Raw genomic sequence first — 26,191 nt, 5'->3', positions numbered from 1 at the left:
TATTATGGAATTGGGATGCCGATAACCAATATGTGCAACCGATAAATGTAAACATTATAATTCACATGAAATTAAACATAACACACACTGACACAGACCTTCATATCCATGAAATGTATGTTTAATTGTAAAATTGAACATGAAATTTTGTGCAGGGAGATGCCAGCAGCATTTGTACAATAAAGTCAAACATTAGTTAGAATAAAATGAGATAAAATAATAATAAAATAAATATTCACCAATAAAAAAATAAATCACTCCCTACTATATTACAGCTCACCATTTTCAGTGGAAAATAAATGAAAATACACTTTGGATTCTTTTACACTAAGAACTAAGTAAGACTTACCAACTTCAAGTAGTTTTTAAATAACAAATCAAGTGTAGGGAGCTGCCTGCAGCATTTTTAAAAAAAAGTAAAATCAAACAAAAGTAGGCTATCACTCCCTATTATGTAACAACTTAACAAGTAACCATCTACATTCTAATGCTTTTAATGCCCAAGCCTAATATTCCCAAGTTAGGAGGATTATATTGTAGTGAAGGAAGCATTACATGTAGTTTCAGCGAGACTAGTTGGTTGTAGGCTAATTCAAGTGCTTCCTTCCGTAAGCTAAGTTTGCCTGGCTACACAGATGCAAATGGACAATTTTAACGAGTAGTAGATGAAGAATGTAAACATATAATGATGTGCTTTTGCAACTTGTGTGTTTGTGACTTATTGCGGCAAAAGCAGCGTGTCCTTACCTTGAAGTGGGATCTGCTTCTGCCCGAGTGCCCATACGGCCGCCTTGAAACAGTTCACAGCGTTTAGCTACGCGTGTTGATTGGCTGTATCCCTTGTGCCGCTTCTGCCCGAGTGCCTGTATGGCCGCCTTGGAACAGTTCACAGCGTTTAGCTACGCGTGTCGATTGGCTATATCTCTTGTGCCAAACAAATCAGATGTGGTGGGCGGGACCGTGTTCTTGAACTCGGAGAGGCAAGTGCAGGAAAGGACGTGCAGTGACGGTCGCATTAGGAACGAAATGGCTGCAAAAAGGCATGTTATCGGCATATCGGTGGAAATTATGGCCGATACCGATAACCCTAAAAATGCAGAATATCGGCCCGATATATCGGCCAGGCCGATTATCGGTCAACCCCTAGTTTCCTCCGGGTGCTCCGGTTTCCCCCACAGTCCAAAGACGTGCAGGTTAGGTTAACTGGTGACTCTAAATTGACTGTAGGTGTGAATGTGAGTGTGAATGGTTGTCTGTGTCTATGTGTCAGCCCTGTGATGACCTGGCGACTTGTCCAGGGTGTACCCTGCCTTTCGCCCGTAGTCAGCTGGGATAGGCTCCAGCTTGCCTGCGACCCTGTAGAACAGGATAAAGCGGCTAGAGATAATGAGATGAGATATATTAGTACCAGTCAAAAGTTTGGAAACGCCCTCTAATGGCCCTTTTCCACTACCCTTTTTCAGCTCACTTCAGCCCGACACGGCTCGCGTTTCGACTACCTTAGAGCAGCACGACTCGGCTCGCTTCAGCCCTGCTTAGCACCCAAAACTCGCACGGTTTTGGAGTGGGGCTGAAGCGAGCCAAACCGAGCCGAGTGGGGCTAGGGGCGTGAGCAGACACTCCCCTGGGCACTGATTGGTGAGGAGGAGTGTCCTCACATGCCCACACACGCCCCGCGAGCACGCTGGGATCTGTAAACACCGTAAACCCGGAAGAAGAATAATTACGAATTACGAGAATTTTTGAAGCCTTATGCGCCTCGCCTCATCTATACGCTCTTACCAGTATCTGTTGGCGTTGTCGGTGACAACAAGCCACAGCACCAAGACCAGCAACACTAACGACTCCATGTCCTCCATGTTTATTGTTTACTATCCGGGTCATGAGACTACCGCTTAAAAGATCATTGATGTCACTGTTTGCGCCGCCTAACGACATCACGTGACGTCCACCCACTTTCGCTAACTCCACCCAATGTGTCCACCCACTTCCAGCCAGCACGGTTCAGCGCGGTTGTAGTCGAAATGCAACTCCAACAGCCCCGCTCAGCTCGACTCAGCCCAACTCAGCACGGCTCAGCCCAACTCAGCCGCGTTGGTAGTGGAAAAGCGGCATAATTCAGTGGTTTTTCATTATTTAAAAAATTTCTGAATTGTAGATTTATACTAAAGTCATCGACATTATGACAAAATATATATGGAATTATTTGGTAAACAAAAAAGTGTTAATCAAACCAGAATATGTTTTATATTTTAGATTTTTCAAAGTAGGCACCTTTTGCTTAGATGACAGCTTTGCACATCTTGGCATTTTCTCAGTCAGCTTTACGAGGTAGTCACCTGGAATGGCTTTCAGTTTACAGCTGTGCCTTGTTAAGAGTTAATTTCTTGACCTCTTAATGTGTTTGAGACCAATGGCCCTATTTGAGTACTGTTCTAATCCATATTATGCCAAGAACTGCTCAACTAAGTAAAGAAAAATGATTCCATCATTGCTTTAAGAAATGAAGGTCAGTCAGTCCGAAAAATTTCAAGAACTTTGAAAGTATCCCCAGGTGCAGTCACAAAGACCATCAAATGTTATGATGAAACTGGCTCTCATCAGGACTGCCCCAGGAAAGGAAGGTGTAGGGTTACCTCTGTTGCACAGGATAAGTTCATCAGAGTTACCAGCCTCAGAAACCGCAAGTTTACAGCACCCCAGATAAGAGACCACCTAAATACTTCAGAGTTCAAGTAGCACACACATCTCAGCATCAACTGTTCAGAGAAGACTGCGTGAATCTGGACTTTATGGTCAAATTGCTGCAAAGAAGCCACTTCTAAGGAAGAACAACAAGAGGAAGAGAATAGCTTGGGCCAAGGAACACAAGGAATGGACATTAGACCAGTGGAAATCTGTCCTTTGGTCTGATGAGTCCAAATTTGAGATTTTTGGTTCCAATCGCCATGTCTTTGTAAGATGCAGAAAAGGTGAGCAGATGGTTCCTACATGTATGGTTCCCACAGTGAAGTATGGAGGAGGAAGTGTGATGGTATGGGGGTGCTTTGCTGGTGACACTGTTGGCGATTTATTCAAAATCGAAGGCACACTTAACCAGCATGGCTACCACAGCATTCTGCAGCGACATGCCATCCCATCTGGTTTGCGCTTAGTGGGCCTATCATTTGTCTTTCAACAGGACAATGACCCAAAACACACCTCTAGGCTATGTAAGGGTTATTTGACCAAGAAAGAGGGTGGTGGAGTGCTTCGTCAGATGACGTGGCCTCCACAATCACCTGATCTAAACCCAATTGAGATGGTTTGGGATGAGTTCGACTGCAGAGTGAAGGCAAAGCAGCCAACGAGTGCTCAGCACCTCTGGGAACTCCTTCAAGACTGTTGGAAAACCATTTCGAGTGATGACCTCATGAAGCTGGTTGAAAGAATGTCAAGAGTGTGCAAAGCTGTAATCAAAGCAAAAGGTGCCTACTTTGAAGAATCTAAAATCTATAACACATTTTGGTTTGATTAACATTTTAAAGTTTACTAAATGATTCCTTACGTGTTGCTGCATAGTCTGGATGACTTCAGTATTAATTTACAATGTAGGAAAAAAAAAATAACATTGAATTTGAAGGTGTTTCCAAACTTTTGACTGGTACTGATCCAGTCATGCCTGAGTCTGTGACGTCACAGCGGTAACCGTTTTAAAGTGCATATCACGGGTAAATTCAGGAGCAAGATCAATGTAATTCTCCTATTTTATATTGCACTTTGGTCAAATATCTGTCACGTTTTGCATTTTGTGCAATTTTTTTTTACCTTGCGCAATACCAGAAAAATTCAGTTGAAATCAAGCTATTTGAGGCGAATTGGTCCGCCTCTGAAAAAACTTGGCCTTTGGATTTCCCGGGAAGCATTGATTTTCGTGACGTCGCGTGCGAGACGCCTCCCTCTGAATCCTACGTCAGCGCTGGTTTGTTTGAGAAAACGAGCTGGTGGTTTTCTGCAAATTTCTTCAACATTATCACGTAATTATTAAAATGGTTGACAGGTATCGTAGGAGGGTGTAGCAACACCAATCTTGATGGGATTAGTACTCATCGCTTTCCAAAAGACCAATGAGAGAGAAATGGGAGCGCTTGGTCTACACAGGCTGTGCACTGTAACCGTGCAAAGCTCACGCAGCCTGCTCGCGCTTCCGCAGGTAACGTCACGAATCTGGCTCCAGACTCCCTTAGGATTTTTCCAGACGCGTTTTATTTTATTTTTTTTCTGCTGTAGACAGATTGCCTTGTGCAAAATTACCCTTCTGGATGAGTGTGTAAAGCGACATACTTTCATATAAAAAAAGAAATTGGTCCAGGATATGCACTTTAAGGCCGAGGCCTTTTACAGCTATAGACCAAAGTCATATAAATAAATTGATGGTGAAAGTAAGAAATACTGTTACCGACTTGCTCAACTACGACTGATTTGACTTCATTGATTGTGGGTTGACTCTCATTAAAACAGGATGGGTGTTATAACTTATGCAACATACATGTACATGCATGCATTTTCACTGATAAAACGTAAAAGGCTAATTAAATAATCAGATGAACTGAGACAATCACATTCTGAAGCAAATTAAATAATCTTATACCAGTAACTTGAACATGCAATACAAGTTACATGTATTAATCTTTAATGCAGGTAAACAAAGTGTTATTTTGTATCCAAATGAGAGTCGCTTCTTACCCGTCTGTGTTCTTGCTTCTTGAAGGCCAATCTTGTGGCTGATTGTTTTGAAACAATCTGACTTTCAGTTGTTTGTTCAATTCTCCGTTCATTCGCTTCTTCCACGTAAGAGCGAGATATTGCTGCTGAGGCAAGTATATCCAGTGGAGAAATCAGATGGTTGGTCCACTCATTCTCCATTTTCTCCATACTGAGTACTCCACCATTACTGCTCAACTCAGGCTATTGCTAAAACCCAGGATGGGAAGGGACGTCTCCAGTTTTAGCAACAACCGCGGGGAGGTCACTGCCCAAGTGATAATATGTATATAATATGAGCGATAACCAGCAATCCTTGGCTCGTGCTTCGGGAGAACTGGTGCAACTGAACTTGCTTTTCTTTTTAAAAAAAAAAAGAGAGAGAGAAATACTTTTCTTGTAGCTTTCTTTTCCTTTAATTGTTGGTACTGCACCCTCTTTCAATACAAGCTTATAGCCAACGCTTATCAACAGATCAGAGGTCTCGTACAAGCAGGGCTCTACACTAACTTTTTTTTTCAGGAGCACACGTGCTCCTAAGTTAATTTTAGGAGCACAGGGGGGAAAAAAATGGGGGCACAAGCACAAGTAGGTTTTCATTTTAAAGGTTTATTGCAGCGCAAACCTTAGACACACCAACACATAAAACGCAAAATTCAATTGAGAATGAATGAATGAACAAACAGTAGCTAAACAGAGAGCAGAGCTCAGCAGAGCTAACATCATCATCATCAAGGACAGCTCCCACCCCGGCTCTGAGTTCTCTGACTTGCTGTCCTCAGGCAGGCGTTACAGGTGCATCAAAGCAAGGACCAACAGACTCAAAAACAGTTTTTTCCCACAGGCCATAACCACCTTGAACAATTAGCCTTTCACATTACGTCACTTGCAGGGGAACTCGTATCCATTTTCAGCCTTTTCAATGGAAGAAGAGGTATACGGCAGCAATATATATTAACAAAACTGTGTCATTCACAGATAAGATTGATAATAATATTGCGCATTGTTGTTTATCATTACGTATTAGTAGCGACCATTCCAGTCACCTATCTGCCTTGTTTTGGAAAGGAAGTTTACTGACTTTCTATGGTTGCTACTTGTTAGCCAGCAGGTTAGCATGCCGCCTCTTCTTCCATTCAAAAGGCTGAAAACGGATGTGAGGTTCTTCTGCAAGTGACGTAATGTGAAAAAGGCTAATTACATGCACTGACTGATGCCACTTCTGGCAGGTGCAACGATGCACCAACAAGGACCTAAAAGGACAATATTCTCACACTTACCTGATACAGTGCAATACTTATTACAGAGCAACTTTTTAGTTTTTATAGCTTTTGCAGGGTTCTCGCCAGCGCTTTATATGGTTGCGGCCCGCTACGCTAAAATTTCAGACCGCAACGGTAATTTCCCCCCGCTACGCTAAATTTTTAATATAGCGTAACGGTTGTTTTCAGTTGTTCATCACCATCGCCAAAAGTTTTTTTTTTCCTGCGCACTTGAGCAGTTTTCAAGGTGTCAAAATCAGCCTACGTTTGTTAGGAAACCCATGCCTGGAAATCAGTTCCGAGAGAGAGAGAGAGAGAGAGAGAGAGAGAGAGATCCTGGCGATAACTTTCTCTTGAGCTGGACTTCGGTGAATGACAATGGATGACGGACCCCCTCGCAAAAAAAGAGACATTCGCTCTTTCTTCACAGTTAGAAATGTAAGTGCACCACTTCTACAGGTTTTCCATCACGCTTGAAAACTTAACCCAAAGCCCTTTGATGAATGAAAACGTCTACTTTGTAAGCAGGTTTAGCAATATGACAGGGCGCACGTATCGGATGATTAGCGCTAATTTACTGGATCCCACTGTGGCTAACATTAACACACTGGTAATCTGCCTGCATGCCATCCATCGTTATATTTCTATAAGGAGACAGGCACAAGAGAGGTTGGAGGAGATGAAGGAAAGGACATAGGAGGCATTTAATAGTTTTAGATTATATATTAATTATTTATTAAGGGGGCTGGGTGTATGTTATGCCTGAATGAAAATGCAATTTGTTTTTTTTTTTATTTTTATGTGCTCAGGCATTTCTTAATTTCTTAATACAATAAAACATTCATTATCTCTTTGGTTGTGTCTGAGTTTACATATCTTTTGACAACACCCTTTGTAGTTCAGTGAAATACAACAGTAGGTAACACATTGCCAAGATCCAAAGATGTAACAATTTTCCATCAAGGATATACAACATAAAAAATGCAATTTATCCCCTCCAGGAACGTCAAATATGGCCAATTTTGGGCATGATTTTTCAAAATCTCCGCACCATCCCCCCGCTCGGTCGCTACGCTCCCTCGCCATAACCCATTACGCTAAAAAAAAATCCTGGTGAGAACCCTGTTTTGTATATTTTTATATTTATATTTCTACACTTTTACATCCATACCCAATACAGTGCAATACCAAATACAGTGCAATATCCTGAGTTTTGTAGCTGAACTGAGCTTCTATAACTAACTAGAGACAATTACCCTGTGGGAAATTGAGTGATGCAGTGCGCGTAGCAGTCGCTATTGCAGGAGCTACACTGAACTGTGTGAATGTGTGACTTGCCATGATGCTACTAGCCTGTGTCTCTCTGAGAGGGAGCAGCCCCTCCCTCCTGTGTGTGTGTGTGTGTGAGAGAGGGAGCAGCCCCTCCTCCACCCGCGCGCTGAGCTCAGAGTGTCACACAGAAAGTGAAGGATTCTCTCAGTGTGCTCCCTCCAAACAACGGGGATGTACACGAAAACGGAAGGAGATATTCACAAAATTCTTTCACGTTGAGCGCCACAAGGCTCTCCTGAACACATTGATGTAATTTTTTTGTCTGTAGTGTAAAAAAAATATTAGGTAGGCTATCCAGCGCTGGATTTACATACTTTGCAGTTTAACGTTTGATACATTTTAGAATGTTAAACTCGTCGCGTCTGTGCTCAGTGCTTTCCTAAATTGTCGGCCGCAAGAAGCCCTTGCACGAATGCGCGGGGTTTTTTTCGTCGTTCGCATGCCGAAAAATTCGCTCGCAAATGCGAGTGAAATGTGCGCACTGTAGAGCCCTGCGTACAAGTCTTCAGTAAAATGTGCAGAGGAGAGACCACTTCGTAGGCACCCAATGTGCCTGTGAACGTCTTGCAAAACACATCCATATCTTTGCAGTTTGAACATTCTTGGGCCATGAACGCAACGTAAATCCACCTTCTGTCGTGTGGCTGCACCTGCCAGCAACACATCTACGTGGCATGGAGATAAATTAGCTCAAAATAGATGATCGAAGTAGCTCTTTGTTTTAGTATAGTGGAAAGGGTGATGAGACCGATAGACTTCCTGCTGTGACGTCACGGACGTCAAGGCCATTCACTCAGACCGCTACCTATATGAATCACTTTAATTGTAAAAATTACTATATTAGATTTATTGCTAACGCTTAAAACTATTCCTGTGCCATTCTTGAGGTCTCAAGGCATTTATAAACAAAAAGTGTGGCCATGGTTCTGCATATATGCTTTAAGTCTTCACATTTATTGTAGAACAATAATTAGAATAATTTTTACAATACAACAATTATTTTACAACAATGTTTTACGATAGACCATTTTTGACATCTTTTTAACAAGTATTAAGAGATTAAAGTGGCATGTGAACCATTTATAGAGCAGCGACTACAATTATCAACACCTTAATGATCTTTTGGCCATTGCAAAAGTAGAAAAGACTTTCAGTACGTAAATTGTGCATGAATAATTACTCAAACTTCCACTGGGAAAAAAAATGAGTTGATTCCCGATTACTTAGCATATCAGATCACGTGACACCGTTCCACAATTATCGACACCCAGATGATTGATTATAAAAAAAAATTAAATCATCGGTATGTGGTATTAAGTTAACAAAAGTTTTTATTTAAAATTTGTTTTACATAGACTTATATTTAGTACAAAATATCTTGTATACCGATGCTTATGTAAATGAGGAAGTAATTCTAATGTTCGTAAACAAATGAACTGATAATGTTTAACCTGTCAATCTTTTTGTTCCACTTTCTTCCCAATTTAAGGATTTTCATAGATCACATTTTGTTCATCATTTGTTGTTTGTATTAATTTCCAGTTTTGTAGTTTACCAATAATTCAAATAATGCTCTAATTTGTTGCAATTAGATTCAGATTGGTGAGGCATCAGTATCTTCAAACAAGTGTTTTTTTTTTTTTATTCAGATTTTAAATTTACATCTCAAAATATAAAATGTCTACTCGTATTGTAATATGTGGTAGATATTTACTACAAACAAACAAATTCTGAATGTAATAGAAAAAAACCACAATATTTCAAGCATGTAATTTTTTAAAATATGCTAGGAATTTAATTCTGGTCTAATTCTATTTATTGCAATAGGATTCCAAATACTCTAAGCATTCCATTCTGTTATGAATCAGAAAAAAAAATCACAGCACTTTAAAAAAAAAAGTACTTCATTTACTTCAACAATGTTGCACAAAGATTGATACATAACAGTTGTAAATGTCACTTAATTCCACAGGGTGTCAATAATGGTGGACACCATTGAAAGTGATCACTATTATTGACACATCGCGTAGCTTCTCAAACGCACGTTTAGATACAAAAAGGTGACTGTCAAATGAAAGAGTAAGAAACAAAGTAGGTTTCGACAAGGATATCATGAAATATTGGTGAAATTTGATAAGTAAAAACATGCCCATGATCTTTCCACCATGCTTACCTGCGATGATAACATCTGGGTTTTCCTCAAATTGCTGATCGTGCTAAAAAAATTCCATCTCCGGTCATCAGACGACAAGATCAAAGGGCTGGGGGGTCTTTTGGTTTATTGCTGTAACTGAAACTCACCTTTGTAAAATTTTTATTGGTAAATCTGAAAAGGTATCGATAATTGTAGCCGCCGCTCTGTGTTGAGTGAAGTACAATAGTAGACTGAACGTGTTTGTTTGAAGTAACGTAAAAAATTTAATTTTCTATGGCTAGCTAGACTGTTTACAAAGTGGTGATATCGTCCAACATGATCTCACTATGAATATTTGTAACAATGTTAGCTGACTTAATATAGAGTGTGTCTGAAGATGTCAAACACCCCCCCCCCCCCCCTTTTTTTTTTTTTTTTTTAAGTGTCATGTCTTCCATCTTTTGCTGCTTGGGGGTTCTGACATTGCGAATGATTGAATCAAATCACTTGAATCGTTTTTGAACGCACGAAAGGAGAGCACAGCTTAAGTGGTGAATGTTTCTGCATGGTCCTTGTGCTTGCACCCCCTCCTGTTTTTGAGCATGCGCACTTTCCGCGTGGTTGGTCCTAGTGCCTGCATTCCTTGTTGGTTCTTCAAAGGCCTTGTAGACTAGATTACATAGCATGCTGAATCCCCTAGGGTGATAGGTTCCATAATGCATCGCCAGGAGGCCCATTACAAAACGCTGCTGGAAATACAAAGCAAGGGGACAAGATACAGGAACCTGGTAGATGTGTGGTATGGCAAACTGTATTACTTCTGCTACATCCATTGTAGGCGAAGTATTCTGTCAGGTTCGAGGTAGGCGTTCACAAGTGCAGAAGCGTTTATAATAATAACCGTGACGTTCATTTACAGTGCAGAAATGTACACACACAGGCAAAGAATCCAAAACTGCAGGCTAAATCCAAAATGTTAAACATGCAAACAGGACATCGGAGGCAAAGCGAGAACGGGAACAAGAAACGGGCACAGGAAATCAGAAACAAGGGTAGAAAGGCTCAGTAACGCATACTAACGTAATACTTCGCAAAGATAATGCATTAGTACAGTCCTAAAATAGGTGCACATAGCTCTTTAATTGAGTTCAGGTGCGCGTCTGGAGTCTGCTTGACGTGATCAGCTCGGGGTGCGCCTTCAGGTGCATGTGCCACAGCGCGCAGGACTGACAAGCAGCACCAAAGTCTCAGTCTTTGCAAGCAAAGATGGATCATGACTCCATTGTGCTGAAATTTCTGAGAAAATTGTTCAATTCAAAAAGAACATTTCTCAACTCAAGATTGCAGAAAATTTAGGTCTTTCAAAATCTACAGTACATAATATTGTGAAAAGATTCAGAGAATTTGGAGATATCTCGGTGTGTAAAGGGCATGGTTGGAAACCACTGTTGAATGTGCATGACCTTTGAAATCTGAAAGACAGTCTACCGTATTTTCTGGACTATAGAGCGCACCTGTATATAAGCCGCATCCGCTCTATTTTTAAAAAAAAAATTAAAAAAAGATATACAAGCCGCACCGGGCTATAAGCCGCAGATATCTATGTTGAAAAATTAGATATTTACTGCATGTACAGAACGATTTTGTACTGTACATGTACATGTATGTACCTGAACAGATTCTTTCCGAACAGTGCCTTTTAACACAGCAGCAACTTTGCTGATTAAAACGGAACAGAACCAAGAGAAAATAACCGGTATTTATTTACCTTCATTTCTCCTGTGTTTGAAACCACAAGTCACTTTAATCATCTTCGCTGGATTTGAAAATAATTACCAGTTAGTAATTTGTCGTGCGTGTTCTATCTGCTAAAGATCTGCTAATTCTTCTTTGCATTGATTTTCCGTCTATCTTATTTTTGATTCTACTTCCGGTTAGAGCGCCCCTAGCGGTGGAAGAAAAATCCACAGAATAGCCGCACCTTTGTATAAGCCGCATGGTTCAAAACCTAGGAAAAAAGTAGCGGCTTATAGTCCAGAAAATACGTTTTGTGTGAGGAAATGAATGTTTGGAACTCCTAAAATGTACTGACTCAATAATGAAGTCATAAAATAGACTTTTGCACAGTATTATGTCCATCTTTTCACACTTTCAACTTTAAAGCTGTCACAACCACAGAAATGTACCCAACACTTGCATTTTTCAAAATTTGTTGTTGACTTTGGAAATGTGTATCATTTTTGTGACTACTTCCTCATATACAGTAGAGTCTGTAGCCACTATGTCATCGTGTTGAGTGTAACAACTGCATATGCAGGTGTTCCTATTAAAATGGCTGGTGAGTATATACAATTCGGTTCACCATTCGAATTATCGGGGGAAAGCGCGTTCCCATTTTAAAATATACTCCAGGTTGTCCCCCTTTCCTCACCTTCTTCGGCCAGTGGGCCCATGTGTGATGTAGATGTGACACGCTTCTGAGTTGTTACGGGAAGTTATCGAAAAGAGTATTGAGACTACTAACCTCTAGCGCCGGACCTTTTCCAGGAAATAAGAGTTTGGGTCATGGCGACAGCGTGTGTATGTCAGCCTCAGTTTGGAGGTTTCGGTTTCGAAAACTGTAAGAGTAGAATAACATATAAAGTAGAGACACTTGGTATATTTTACTTCTGTGGATGTGGGTTTTTTTTTAAATTAATTGTTAATTTTTGGATTGCGCTTCATTTTTGTGGCTACTGTGTCAGAGTAAATATATATGCTATATTTACTGTATGGGCATGGTATCAGAAAACAATTTTATTTATAAGCAGTAGCCACATGTACCCATAGGGTACCCATTTTACATCTTTCATATCAGGCCTGTCCTGATATCGCTTTTACAATGGCCATAATAGCAATGTTTTGTTGTTCCCAGGCCGTTGCCTTGTGGCCTGTTTTTTACCTCTGTTATGTGACACTTCATTGTCACCATTCATCGCTATTAAAACGGGTTTAAAGTGGCCAGTTTGTTTTGTTTAGGGGCGAGTTTAACGCTTTCAGTACCGATCGTACAGCTTACTGAGCACGTTTGTACAAGCCATGCTGCACATGCGTATTGGTGAGTTTATTTTTATCCCATTATCGGCTAGTCGAACTTCGTTATTAGATTATGTCCCAAATGATGCTCTAAACTAAGAGAGTTCAGACAGAAATTTGGAGCATCACCAAGACATGTAAAACTGAAATTATTAATCTTTGAAATATGTTGATTTAATTTAAAAAAATCGGGCAAATCAATCCAGTGGTTCAGTTTTTAGGTCTCGGATTTCTCTTTTCAGAGAAATGGGCAATTAGCAAGGAACAATGGCATTCTTTTTTTTTTTAAGAAAAAAAAAAGTACTAATACTCGAATAAATCTAGGCATTTCAATTTTATTTTACTTTCATGCATAATTAATGAGGCTAATTAACAATTATCCAATTTACATACAATTTGAGGACAAATGGTGATATTGATGGGTTTTCTTTTCATTTTATTGCTTGAATAATATCTGGAAATTTCGTGGGCTATGAACATATTTTAGTGTCTCAACCAGCTAATTTGCCTATCTCATAATTTGCATATATAGGCTAATTTGCATACACCAACTAATTAGGCCTAAATAATGTGTATTTAAAGAAAAGGAAAAAAACCCCAAACTTATTCGGTCAGCAAGTTTGGCTGAAAATACTTTCAGTAGCTAAACTATGCTTCAGGCAGTCATTTAAAATGTGGTTGTAAATACCATGAAGGAAATGCGCATATTAGCATATAACTGATGATTCTGAAATGTTGGTTGCTGGAGTTACAAAGCCACTTAAATAATCGAAATGAAAGCACCATATTGGGCATAAGAGATCAATCTGTCTCGCTACGTATGCCCCCCCCCCATCGTGCAGCTTACCTGAAAAATTTGAGACATTCGTGAGAGCCGCTGACTGTGTTCAAATGTATGGTTTGAGTATTGAACAAGTGGTAGTATATATGGTTTGAAATCTGCATATGCACACATCCCACAATGCACTAGAGTATCCCCAGTCACATGCCAAAATTTCTTTTTCCAAGCCTTTGGGGAAGCCCTTGAGGTATCAAAACAAAAGCATGCTGCAAACACAGTGCTGTAGACACACCTGTCTGGAGCGTGTGTAGGTTGATTATATCCATATTTAAGCTGGAGATTAAACTACATGCATTAATTTTATGTATGGTGCATGTTTAGAAATGGGGGAAATTATCGAAAAAGATTATGAGCAGCGTCAGTCAAAAGGATAAAAAAAAAAAAATCCCACCTAAAAAGGCATGAAATTTGGGGGTAAATAAATAATTGGTGCAGTCATCGATTACACAACAGTCATATTGACCACTGTCTGAACTCCCTATCTAAAGGTCTGTGGTGAGTCCTGAATAGTGCTTTTTAGGGTAGATAAAGAAGCAAATGCAGCTACCATGATCACTAAATACTGTCTTCACTGGCTATAATAGCCATATCATTTATTGATGTAGTAGCAGTCAAGCATAGTGATTGTGTCTCTATGAAAGCGGGGGTGTAATAAATGCTACATTACAATCAAGATGCTGCTACATTATGTGAAGTAAACAAGCACTCAGTAGACCTTTTAATTTAGTGTGATCAGGGTTCTCCATGTTGGTGCTTTTGTCCAAACTCTTCCTTCCAGCCTATTTCTCTGAATAACCACTCAGTGTATGATAATCATACGTTTGTTTTTATATATATAATTTTGATTGTATTTATATGTATGAAATAAATATATAATTTTTTTTTTTTTAATATAAAGACATTTCTCTGAAAGAGAGACAAGAGGTTGAGCTCCTAGAACAGGCTCTGAAAAAGGCTTGGAAAATCCGCAGCAGCTTTGCAGTTGAAGCAAATTCCCACGAAAAACCATGTTCAAGTGGCAGTACTTGTAAAGCTTCTGCTGTTAAAGGCGATAAAAGAAACCCACAAAAATCATCATCACCCTCTGAGGTGAAAGGAAGCCGTCAGTGTGTAGGACTGTTAAAAAGCACTACTGGCCGTGGAGATGTTGCTACACGCCAGGTTCTGGACAAGATGGTGCCATCAGCTCAGCACGCCATCAGAGGGAAGCAGTCGGATATGAAACGTTTTTCAATGAAAAAATCCATAGGAGTCGATGTCGAAATAAAGCCCTGTCACATGACCAGTTATTCTCCAGAATTGGACAGAAGGATGATGACCTCTCATTCAGATCAGGAGTTAATCGTGCAAAGTGAAGCATCAGCTCCTAAGGAGCATTGGTGAGATTAACCTTTACTGTTTAGCATTAGCCACAACTCCTTATTTAAATTTTCTGAACATTATATGCTTTGTGTTGTAGGGTGCCCTCTCCTTCCTTACCACAGTGGCAAGCACAGCAGGCCAAAAAGAACAAGTTAGTGTGTGTGAGAGAGATCTGAAACAAGAAATGGCATCTTATGTCATGTATTGTCTGTGAGCTTCATTTGAATAAGCTAATTTGCTAATTGTGTCTCCATTACCAGACTGTGGAATAAAGTTTTGACCAGACATTCTAAACCTGTACCAGAGAGAGACCACTTTAAGAAGAGACTTATTAATACTGTATCCTTTCAGAATTGGCTAAAGAAGAAGAATTAGCCAAGGATTTGGGTTTTTTTTTTTTTATTCTTCTTCAGACACCATTTATTTAAGGTAAGGCCTCATCAAGCAGATGCTAACATTGTCAAGCAGCTAAATTGTGCTTCTGGTGAAATAAACATCTTGATTCAAAGACACCCACTAAATTGATGTGTAGAAATCAAGAATTCAACAGCTCTGTGGTATAAACCACTATAAGCACAAAGGTATTGTATCTTAAAATAAGGATCTAACATATTGTACCTCTGGGCTAGGTTTGAGGTTTATTAAAAAAATCAGCAGCATTTGATATTCACTACCTGTTTACAGTGACGAACCATTACTATTGGAGCTGGGACTTCAGCTCAGCCAAAACTTGGCCAGACACAGCAAAAAAGTAGCAGGGCAAAGGATTTTGCAAGGGATTAGCGGTAGGGTGCCAGGTGGCTCCATTGTGTGTAGTTGTCGATGTTGATTTTAAAAGTACCTAAGTAAATCACATAGAGAAGTAAATACTTAAGTCTGGGTGAAAAATACTGGGGCGAGTGTGTGTAACTGACTATAACTGGTCAGATACTCTATAATAACTGGAAGTCTCTGTGTGGCTAATAGATAATGCAGAGGAGGTGAAGATCGGTCGGCATTTATTCTGGGCATTTATTCTGGGCAATGAATGACTGGGCTATCAGCACTTATAGATAGGGAGAAGAATTCTGGCATCCCCCATTCCAGACATCTAGGGAGAAGAATTCTGGCATCCCCCATTCCAGACATCCCAAGTACAATAATTTTTTTTTTTTTTTTAATTTTACATATTGTCGGCTACATACTGTTCAGTAGGCTGGGTACACGACACTGTGAGATAAAACAGACTCTAATAGTCGTGCACATCATATAGCGTAGTTTACAATGTACAATAAATGAAATAAACCATACAGTAATGAATAAAATATTTGACAGTGCTTAAGACTTTTCTTAACATAGTCAGGCAAACATACCTGGAAAACAATGAATAACTGGGCTACCAACACACGGAGACGGGAAAGAATTCTGGCATCCTGACCACATAATACACCAGTTAACACCCAGCCAAATGGCTATTCAGATAAACACTCAACTTTTCACACAATTTTACAATGATAATTTACATATTTGATCCAATATGAACAGCGGCTGTGTGTCAAAACATTACATAAAAAATATATAAATAAATAAATCATCTTTATGTAGTATATTAATGAATATTGTCCATGCAGGATTCACGTCGCCAGCTTACCCCTTTCCAGACTTCCCAAGCACTATAATGTCTACAGGTGTGTTACACCAACATCCCATCAGAAACAATAGTGGAACCATTAATGGAACCCAGCAATTTAACATATACAGTGGGGCAAAAAAGTATTTAGTCAGCCACCAATTGTGCAAGTTCTCCCACTTAAAAAGATGAGAGGTAAATTCCTCGGTAAAATAAGTATTTGGTCACCTACAAACAAGCAAGATTTCTGGCTCTCACAGACCTGTAACAACTTCTTTAAGAGGCTCCTCTGTCCACCACTCGTTACCTGTATTAATGGCACCTGTTTGAACTCGTTATCAGTATAAAAGACACCTGTCCACAACCTCAAACAGTCACACTCCAAACTCCACTATGGCCAAGACCAAAGAGCTATCAAAGGACACCAGAAACAAAATTGTAGACCTGCACCAGGCTGGGAAGACTGAATCTGCAATAGGTAAGCAGCTTGGTGTGAAGAAATCAACTGTGGGAGCAATTATTAGAAAATGGAAGACATACAAAACCACTGATAATCTCCCTCGATCTGGGGCTCCACGCAAGATCTCACCCCGTGGGGTCAAAATGATCACAAGAACGGTGAGCAAAAATCCCAGAACCACACGGGGGGAACTAGTGAATAGCCTGCAGAGAGCTGGGACCAAAGTAACAAAGGCTACCATCAGTAACACACTACGCCGCCAGGGACTCAAATCCTGCAGTGCCAGACGTGTCCCCCTGCTTAAGCCAGTACATGTCCAAGCCCATCTGAAGTTTGCTAGAGAGCATTTGGATGATCCAGAAGAGGATTGGGAGAATGTCATATGGTCAGATGAAACCAAAATAGAACTTTTTGGTAAAAACTCAACTTGTTGTGTTTGGAGGAGAAATGGTGTTGCGTCCAAAGAACACCATACCTACTGTGAAGCATGGGGGTGGAAACATCATGCTTTGGGGCTGTTTTTCTGCAAAGGGACCAGGACGACTGATCCGTGTAAAGGAAAGAATGAATGGGGCCATGTATCGTGAGATTTTGAGTGAAAACCTCCTTCCATCAGCAAGGGCATTGAAGATGAAACGTGGCTGGGTCTTTCAGCATGACAATGATCCCAAACACACCGCCCGGGCAACGAAGGAGTGGCTTTGTAAGAAGCATTTCAAGGTCCTGGAGTGGCCTAGCCAGTCTCCAGATCTCAACCCCATAGAAAATCTTTGGAGGAAGTTGAAAGTCCGTGTTGCCCAGCGACAGCCCCAAAACATCACTGCTCTAGAGGAGATCTGCATGGAGGAATGGGCCAAAATACCAGCAACAGTGTGTGAAAACCTTGTGAAGACTTACAGAAAACGTTTGACCTCTGTCATTGCCAACAAAGGGTATATAACAAAGTATTGAGATGAACTTTTGTTATTGACCAAATACTTATTTTCCACCATAATTTGCAAATAAATTCTTTAAAAATCAGACACTGTGATTTTCTGGATTTTTTTTTCTCATTTTGTCTCTCATAGTTGAGGTATACCTATGATGAAAATTACAGGCGCCTCTCATCTTTTTAAGTGGGAGAACTTGCACAGTTGGTGACTGACTAAATGCTTTTTTTGCCCCACTGTATTACAGTAGAGGGATTTGGGGAAGTTCACAAAATTATTCATATGAAATTTGACCTTTGGTACATGTGTGTGGAAGAGGAGTCTGAAGACAGAAATCTTAGTTTCTTGGTCGTTAGCCTGTGCTACTTGCTCTCCATAGCACTGGCTTAACTGCTTTCGCTAACACTACTGATTAACACTGCACTGCCTGGAAGGTAACTTCATTGCTGCGCTGACTTGTGGTTAAGCTCGCATTGGCCTTCAGGAAGGCCTAGGGTGATAAATTTTTGATCCCGCCCACTATAACTCAAAATCTGATTGGTTAATTCATCTGTCACTTCCTACATAAACATACACTGCCATAGCCGTCTGCCCCAGCAATGAAGTTCTAACCAATGAGTAAGACAGCTCTAAACGCTTCTCTGCCTAGAGACAACAAACAAAAATCTAATTGGCTAACTCTATTTTAATGTTTTCAGGACAGTAACCCTTTCATTTCTGAAGCAAATTTGATAGATGAGGCCAAGTTAGAATTAGAAGAGAATGATTTAGAATGAAATTATGAAAGAAAATAATGAAATAAATTTAAATATAACATTTGAAATGCTGGTGTGCTTGGGCCTTCTCTGAAAGCCTAGAAGGCCCTGATGGTTCCCCTCTGCCTGCTTAGTCTGCCCTAACCAGAAAGCACATTCTAAGCACTTCGAAGGTGGTCTCTTATGTGGAGCTTGTCTCTGTTTGCCAGGTCGAAAGGATAGAAAGTACAGGTGTTTGTGGTGGTTGACTGTTGAGGATTTGTGGCTAAATCCACAAAAACGACACTGGGAGTCCAAGGCCAGGGACAGAGGCAGCTGAATGAAGCAGCCAGTGGTTATGGGTGAAAAGGAAGGACATTAATAGGGCCCCAAAATGACCACTGGATAGTCCATTGCAGATGGGGTGCACCTGAGTTGCTTTGTTGACCCCTCTGGAGATGTAGTGGACTTAAATCAATTAAACCTCTCAGAAGAGGTGGTGTCCACCTTACTGGGTGATGTCTGTATGGTTCTGGTAATATGTGGGCATGCTTGTGTGGCATTATGTGCATCCTGTCAGTGGGCTAATCAAGATTTCAGCAAGTACTTGAGTAGGAAACAAATTCTTAAAGGGACTGAAACATCTAGTCCTCCTTATATGCTTGAACATAAGGTGGGCTATGATTCCTTTATATTGTGACCGATTTAAATTATCTGCTTTAAGTGTGTATCCACAGGAATTGCGTTGCAATTAAGTTCATTTATAACATATTAACACTAATGAATCAGTGTCTACTTTGAACAGTTCATATTATGCAATTTTACAGGGCTATTTTGTTTTTAAGATGTTTTTCATTCAAGTTTCTCCATTTGCCTCATCTAACTAATAACATGCTTCTAATGTTAAATTATTTGAAGTGTTATGGCACATTTTCTTTTTACCTTTCGCATATTCAGTCCAACTATTGGTCATGCACATCACTGTGGTTATTTTGAACAGTATGTTCTGGCTCCTTAACCTCAATGTGCCAGTTTCCCCCAGAATGGGCTTCTGTCCACATAGCAGCCATGGAAGCAGAACTAGGTGGCCTTACACAGCTCGGACTTAACCTGACTCACTGCTATACTGCTCAGCTCCAAAGCCACCAACTGGGATGGAGTCCAGGTAGTAGGTTACTAAAATAACTTTATATATAATGTGTGTGTGTGTGTGTGTATATATATATATATATATATATATATATATATATATATATATATATATACACATATATGTATGTATGTATGTATGTATGTATGTGTGGGTGCAATTGGCCTTGAGTGATCAATCTCATTAAATCAGTCTCATTAAATAATACCTTTAAATTTGTTGTTTAATAATAAATTACCAAACAGCTAAATTATGGTATATTTCAAATTATTATGATCACTACCAATGCAGCAATAATGTATTACTTACCATACTACATAGACAGCCAATAGCACTCATATACACCTTGGATAAAGGCAATTTGGAGGTCTTTTAGATTGTGTGACTTCCAGTATATAGTAGCAAACAGACTCGCAGTTTAACAGAAATTGAATTTATTATAACAATGATAAAATTGGGTAATAGCAATTGAATACATTCAATATGGTCAAGCAAAATATATATATATATATATATATATATGTGTGTGTGTGTGTGTGTAAGCATAAACAGTGATATATGTGGGGGTGTCTGTGTGTGGGTGTGTATCAGGGGTTGGAATGTTATCTGAGATGTGGGGGGAAGGTGGAGATCCCACCTCGTGGTGGAGACAAAGAATTAGCATGTGGCTTGAGACAAAAGGGATTAGCCTTGGTTGCTAGCTAACCCACTAGCTTATAACATTACTAAATCCACTGAAATCTTGATGAGGTCAAAATATGTGTAATAATGGAATTAAAGGTGTTAGAAAGGATGGCAAAAAGCATGCAACAGCCTATCTATTAACAATTGAGAGGACACATAGAACAATGATACTCAATTTAACACTCTGAGTGTCTATAGTGTGCACAATTAAACAGTTTCTGAGTTTAAATTCACACTACTTCATAAAGCTAATTCCTAAGACTAGTTTTGCCCAAAATGCCAGTCTTACTTCCAGTATCTTGCTTCTATGCAAGAATGCAGAGGTGTTCCGGAACTTCTGGAGTTCACAGAGGTCGTGGAGGCTTCCGTGAAAGCGCAGAGAATTTCTTGGTCTGAACTTCATCGTTCATGAGGACAAGTCTCTGATCAAACAATGTGCACAGCGATTAAGTCAGAAGGAATCCGGTTGCTTCTAACTTTTAATTAACTGCTTTGGGCTGCAGTCGTAACGTTACTTATAATGAACAAATAAAAACCGGTTGTAACTCAAAATGAGTGAAACGGCGCACTTGAGTAGTATTACCGTGGCCAGTGGTATACGAAAGCGCGCTGAATCTTCTTTTCTTGCAAGAAAGGCATCTTTATTTTGGATGTTCTGATGAGCAGGATGTCTCTTTGTGTCTGCGTGATGAGTTCACAACGCCAAAAGAGGAAGACGGAAGTGTGGTTGAGCCACTTATGGCTTCAGGGAGGATGTGACGTAGGTAATCCCGCCCAGGCGTGACGTAGGTCATCGCGGAAGTTGGTTGATGGGATCTGTAGTTCTAAAAGATGAGACGGCTGTACCTACGTGTGTGCGTGTGTGTGTGTGTGTGTGTGTATATATATATATATATATATATATATATATATATATATATATATATATATATATATATATATATTAGGGCTGTAACGATACACCCAACTCATGATTTGAATCGCGATTTTTTGACCCACGATTCGATACGCCCACAATTTTTTTTTAAATGTTTTTTTTAAAGTAGTAAATTTGACTTATTAACATTTACTTACTTACATTAACTATTTAATAACAAATAATTCAGACCAATGCAGAGAATGAGTAATATGTATGCAAAAATGAACAAATGTATATCCACAGATTGTTTTATTTCTCAAAATAATACTGTTGAGCCGGAAGCTCTGTTTTTTTTCGGTTCTGAAAGTCATTTTTCCAAATCGTGTAAATCCGTTAAGATTTTTTTTTTGGGGGGTGGCTCTTTCACTGTCTCACTCTCATAGGGCCAATGATTTTCTGTGATCGCGGAAAACGGATGGAAATTACGGAATTTTTATGGTGAAACATTGCTCGCGTGTCAAAATGTAACTGCCGCAGAAGGCTTCCGCCCAAGCAGATATGCCTTCAGTGTTGCCAGATATTGCTAACATTTTCCACCCCAAAATATGTTCAAAACCAGCCAAAAAGCACCTAAACCTGCCCAATCTGGCAACACTGCATGCAGCGATCGAAACTAACGGTGTCCCGACGTCCCGGGGACCATAAAAAATGTCATCGGGACACAAAATTATCATATCTGGGACAATCCTGGGACAATGGGAAAAAATAGATCTAGAAAAAATGTTCTACATTAATATTATTTACAAAGCCGTAACACATACGTAGACATTCACCTAATTTGTCAATTTTAATTTTAAAACATTAACAGCGAAAAATACATAGTAGCTACACTTTCGATGCACCTGCATCCGTAGGCTACAGAGCAGCGCATTCTGTTCTAGAATCTTCGGCCGGTGTCCGCATTATATGGACTTGGAATGGAATTGCTAGCGCACACGCTGCGCCGACTCTTGCCAGAACAAAAATGCTTAAGTGGTTGAAGCGGACCGACCGCGGGGAAGAAACTGAAAGCCCAGACATAACGTCTCCGGGACCTTCAGGATCCAAAGTGTCATCGCCTGGTCTGCAGGCAACGCTAGCAACTGAATGAACTTAATGAACACTGTTAGACACGTTATAAAATACAACAGGAATGATGTGGATGATACTGACGGAAGATACCGTTCAACAGAAGTGAGTTTTCTTGGTGTCTTTCTAGTTCAGAAAGTTTAGTCAGTCAGCAGCACAACTAGGCTAGGACCTGGCACTATGTTGATGTTGCTAACATTTGCACCCACGCTTCAGCAGCGAAAGTTCATAAAATGGATAACGGAAAGTTCTTAAAAATGGATAACGGAAAGTTCATAAAAATGGATAACGGAAAATTCATAAAAATGGATAACGGAAAATTCATAAAAATGGATAACGGTAATGGTGAAAATTATAAGTTGGCCTTATAAGTGCCAACAGATATTCAAGGTATAAGTAGATGAAATGAACATAAAAGGGGTCTTATTTTCAACTAAAGTGTACTGCAGATGTAGGGAGTTGAAACATTTTCTGAATGAGCTAGTTGGCCCCTTTAAATAAACGGGTATCTATTCATACAGTGAGATCGCCAAAGTTTAATAAACTGAAAATGCAATAACTGTAATTTTGAAGTAGATGATGTATAGGACATGTGTCGCTTGTGTCTTGTGATTTATTGTAAAAATGATATAAAGGGTTCAAAATCGCATAGTTACAAATATAATAGTAACTTCATATGATAATATTAACCACTGGTTATTTCAGAGAGGAAAAAAATGGGGACACTATTGCTTCCATTCAGGACAATACAACACAGAATTCGGGACCACTGGGGGACACAAAGAAAAAAAGTTAATTTCGAGCCCTGACTGCATGCCTTTTCGGTCAAGTGATTGTGATTGGCTTGTGGCACACCTAGCCAGCCAGTGAGCTGCTTGTTTACAGATTCACCACTCCACGCGTCGCAAAGAGAATGGCGACCGCTTAAAAGAAATGAATGCTCTGCCAGTGGCGAGTGTGGACGTTGCGTGACTCGCAGAAGATTGTCGCAGGTCGGCGAAAAAAACGACTTACATATAGATATAAAAAAATAAAAGTAATTTAAGTAAGTTTAAAATGTAATTTAAATAAAAAGTAAAGTATTCATAAATTGAAGTTTGGAAGCGCCTCTGTTTTTGGGCTGAGGAGAAGTTTGAAAGGGTGTACCGCGATTCTGCCTTCTTGTATCGCGATATGGATCGTGGCTCTGCATATCGCGATTTCGATACGCATATCGTTACAGCCCTTTTTTTTATATATATATATATATGTGTGTGTGTGTGTGTGTGTGTGTGTGTGTATAATATACATACATACATACATACATACAGTGGGGCAAAAAAGTATTTAGTCAGTCACCAATTGTGCAAGTTCTCCCACTTAAAAAGATGAGAGAGGCCTGTAATTTATCATAGGTACACTTCAATTATGAGAGACAAAATGAGGAAAAAAAAATCCAGAAAATCACATTGTCTGATTTTTAAAGAATTTATTTGCAAATTATGGTGGAAAATAAGTATTTGGTCAATAACAAAAGTTCATCTCAATACTTTGTTATATACCCTTTGTTGGCAATGACAGAGGTCAAACGTTTTCTGTAAGTCTTCACAAGGTTTTCACACACTGTTGCTGGTATTTTGGCCCATTCCTCCATGCAGAGCTCCTCTAGAGCAGTGATGTTTTGGGGCTGTCGCTGGGCAACACGGACTTTCAACTTCCTCCAAAGATTTTCTATGGGGTTGAGATCTGGAGACTGGCTAGACCACTCCAGGACCTTGAAATGCTTCTTACGAAGCCACTCCTTCGTTGCCCGGGTGGTGTGTTTGGGATCATTGTCATGCTGAAAGACCCAGCCATGTTTCATCTTCAATGCCTTTGCTGATGGAAGGAGGTTTTCACTCAAAATCTCACGATACATGGCCCCATTCATTCTTTCCTTTACACGGATCAGTCGTCCTGGTCCCTTTGCAGAAAAACAGCCCCAAAGCATGATGTTTCCAGCCCCATGCTTCACAGTAGGTATGGTGTTCTTTGGATGCAACTCAGCATTCTTTCTTCTCCAAACACAACAAGTTGAGTTTTTACCAAAAAGTTCTATTTTGGTTTCACCTGACCATATGACATTCTCCCAATCCTCTTCTGGATCATCCAAATGCTCTCTAGCAAACTTCAGACTGGCCTGGACATGTACTGGCTTAAGCAGGGGGACACGTCTGGCACTGCAGGATTTGAGTCCCTGGCGGCGTAGTGTGTTACTGATGGTAGCCTTTGTTACTTTGGTCCCAGCTCTCTGCAGGTCATTCACTAGGTCCCCCCGTGTGGTTCTGGGATTTTTGCTCACTGTTCTTGTGATCATTTTGACCCCACGGGGTGAGATCTTGCGTGGAGCCCCAGATTGAGGGAGATTATCAGTGGTCTTGTACGTCTTCCATTTTCTAATAATTGCTCCCACAGTTGATTTCTTCACACCAAGCTGCTTACCTATTGCAGATTCAGTCTTCCCAGCCTGGTGCAGGTCTACAATTTTGTTTCTGGTGTCCTTTGACAGCTCTTTGGTCTTGGCCATAGTGGAGTTTGGAGTGTGACTGTTTGAGGTTGTGGACAGGTGTCTTTTATACTGATAATGAGTTCAAACAGGTGCCGTTAATACAGGTAACGAGTGGAGGACAGAGGAGCCTCTTAAAGAAGTTGTTACAGGTCTGTGAGAGCCAGAAATCTTGCCTGTTTGTAGGTGACCAAATACTTATTTTACTGAGGAATTTACCAATTAATTCATTAAAAATCCTACAATGTGATTTCCTGGATTCTTTCCCCCCCCATTCTGTCTCTCATTGTTGAGTGATGAAAATTACAGTCCTCTCATCTTTTTAAGTGGGAGAACTTGCACAATTGGTGGCTGACTAAATACTTTTTTGCCCCGCTGTGTGTGTGTGTGTGTGTGTGTGTGTGTGTGTGTGTGTGTAATATATATAAATATAAATAAATGAGTCTGCAAGAGATTGTAGCAGAAGGGTGTAGGAGGAGAGACTGAGATATGAGCCATGAGAAAAGAGGGAGTAATGTGGAAATAAAGCTTTCAGGCAGCTTCTTCAACAGAGAATTGATCTAATGCTCCCACTTACTTGAACACCACTGTAATAATGTGGTTTCTGTTCTGGCAACTTTTAAAAGGCAAGTCAGTATTGTCTGAATGGAAACTCACTGCCCTAGTTAAGCTGCGTGTGGGAATATCCTGGTGTGTGTGTCTGTCCCCAGAACCATCAACAGAGAAGGAATATGAATCTCTGCTAATGTTGGCAGGCCTTGAGAAAATGATGGTGCAGGTCAAGAAGGAAGCTGATCGCCTCAAAAAAGGTACTTGATGAAGCCTGCCTGATGAGGGACACAAATAAATACAGCTTTTCCACTGGCATAGCTCAGTAACTAATCCAATCTCTGTGTGTTCAATTCACTAACTTTTTGGATCAGGGTAACATGATTGTCTACAGAGAGTATGGTTTAGGATCCATAAAAACCCTTCTTGTTTTCAAAATTAATTAGTTCAGATTGGTAAAAATATTTGCATGGAACCTTGGCCATAGATGAGCTGTACTTTAACTGTACATCTCAGTGGACCAATAAGGTGTGCGTGTTGATAAAACTGGCCCTAAAGTGATCTCTTTCCATTCATGGATGGGGAAACAGAGCTGACTAGTATCCAAAGCAACATCTCTTTGCAGTCAACAGCCAGTTGTAGTATACCTATGAAGTGTATTTATGGTAGTTTTACTGAATACAGTGGTAGCTGAGATACAAGGTAGAGGAACTGAATTAAACTGGCAACATGGTGTAAATTTAATATTACAAACAAATTAAAACTGCAACAGGTGAAGTAAAGAAAAAATAAGCAGTGACAAAAGCACAGCTGTTG

The 26,191-nt window shown here is 40.0% G+C and overlaps 1 protein-coding gene across 2 annotated transcripts in view; it reads left to right on the top strand.

The window, feature by feature from the left end:
- LOC132868494 (uncharacterized) overlaps positions 1-26,191 on the top strand; it is a 37,533-nt gene that overhangs the window by 1,091 nt on the left and 10,251 nt on the right. The window contains exons 4-8 of one of the 2 annotated variants that reach the window (XM_060901411.1): positions 14,286-14,766; positions 14,847-14,900; positions 15,010-15,088; positions 19,514-19,646; positions 25,537-25,635. In XM_060901411.1, coding sequence (XP_060757394.1) covers positions 14,286-14,766; positions 14,847-14,900; positions 15,010-15,088; positions 19,514-19,646; positions 25,537-25,635 — 846 coding nt within the window. Of the gene's footprint in view, positions 1-14,285; positions 14,767-14,846; positions 14,901-15,009; positions 15,089-19,513; positions 19,650-25,536; positions 25,636-26,191 lie in introns of both variants that reach the window. The other variant, XM_060901410.1, reaches the window with a different exon arrangement.

This window comes from Neoarius graeffei, chromosome 20, assembly GCF_027579695.1.
Source record: "Neoarius graeffei isolate fNeoGra1 chromosome 20, fNeoGra1.pri, whole genome shotgun sequence".
Lineage (NCBI taxonomy): Eukaryota > Metazoa > Chordata > Actinopteri > Siluriformes > Ariidae > Neoarius > Neoarius graeffei.
This window is presented reverse-complemented; position numbering and strand designations above follow the sequence as displayed.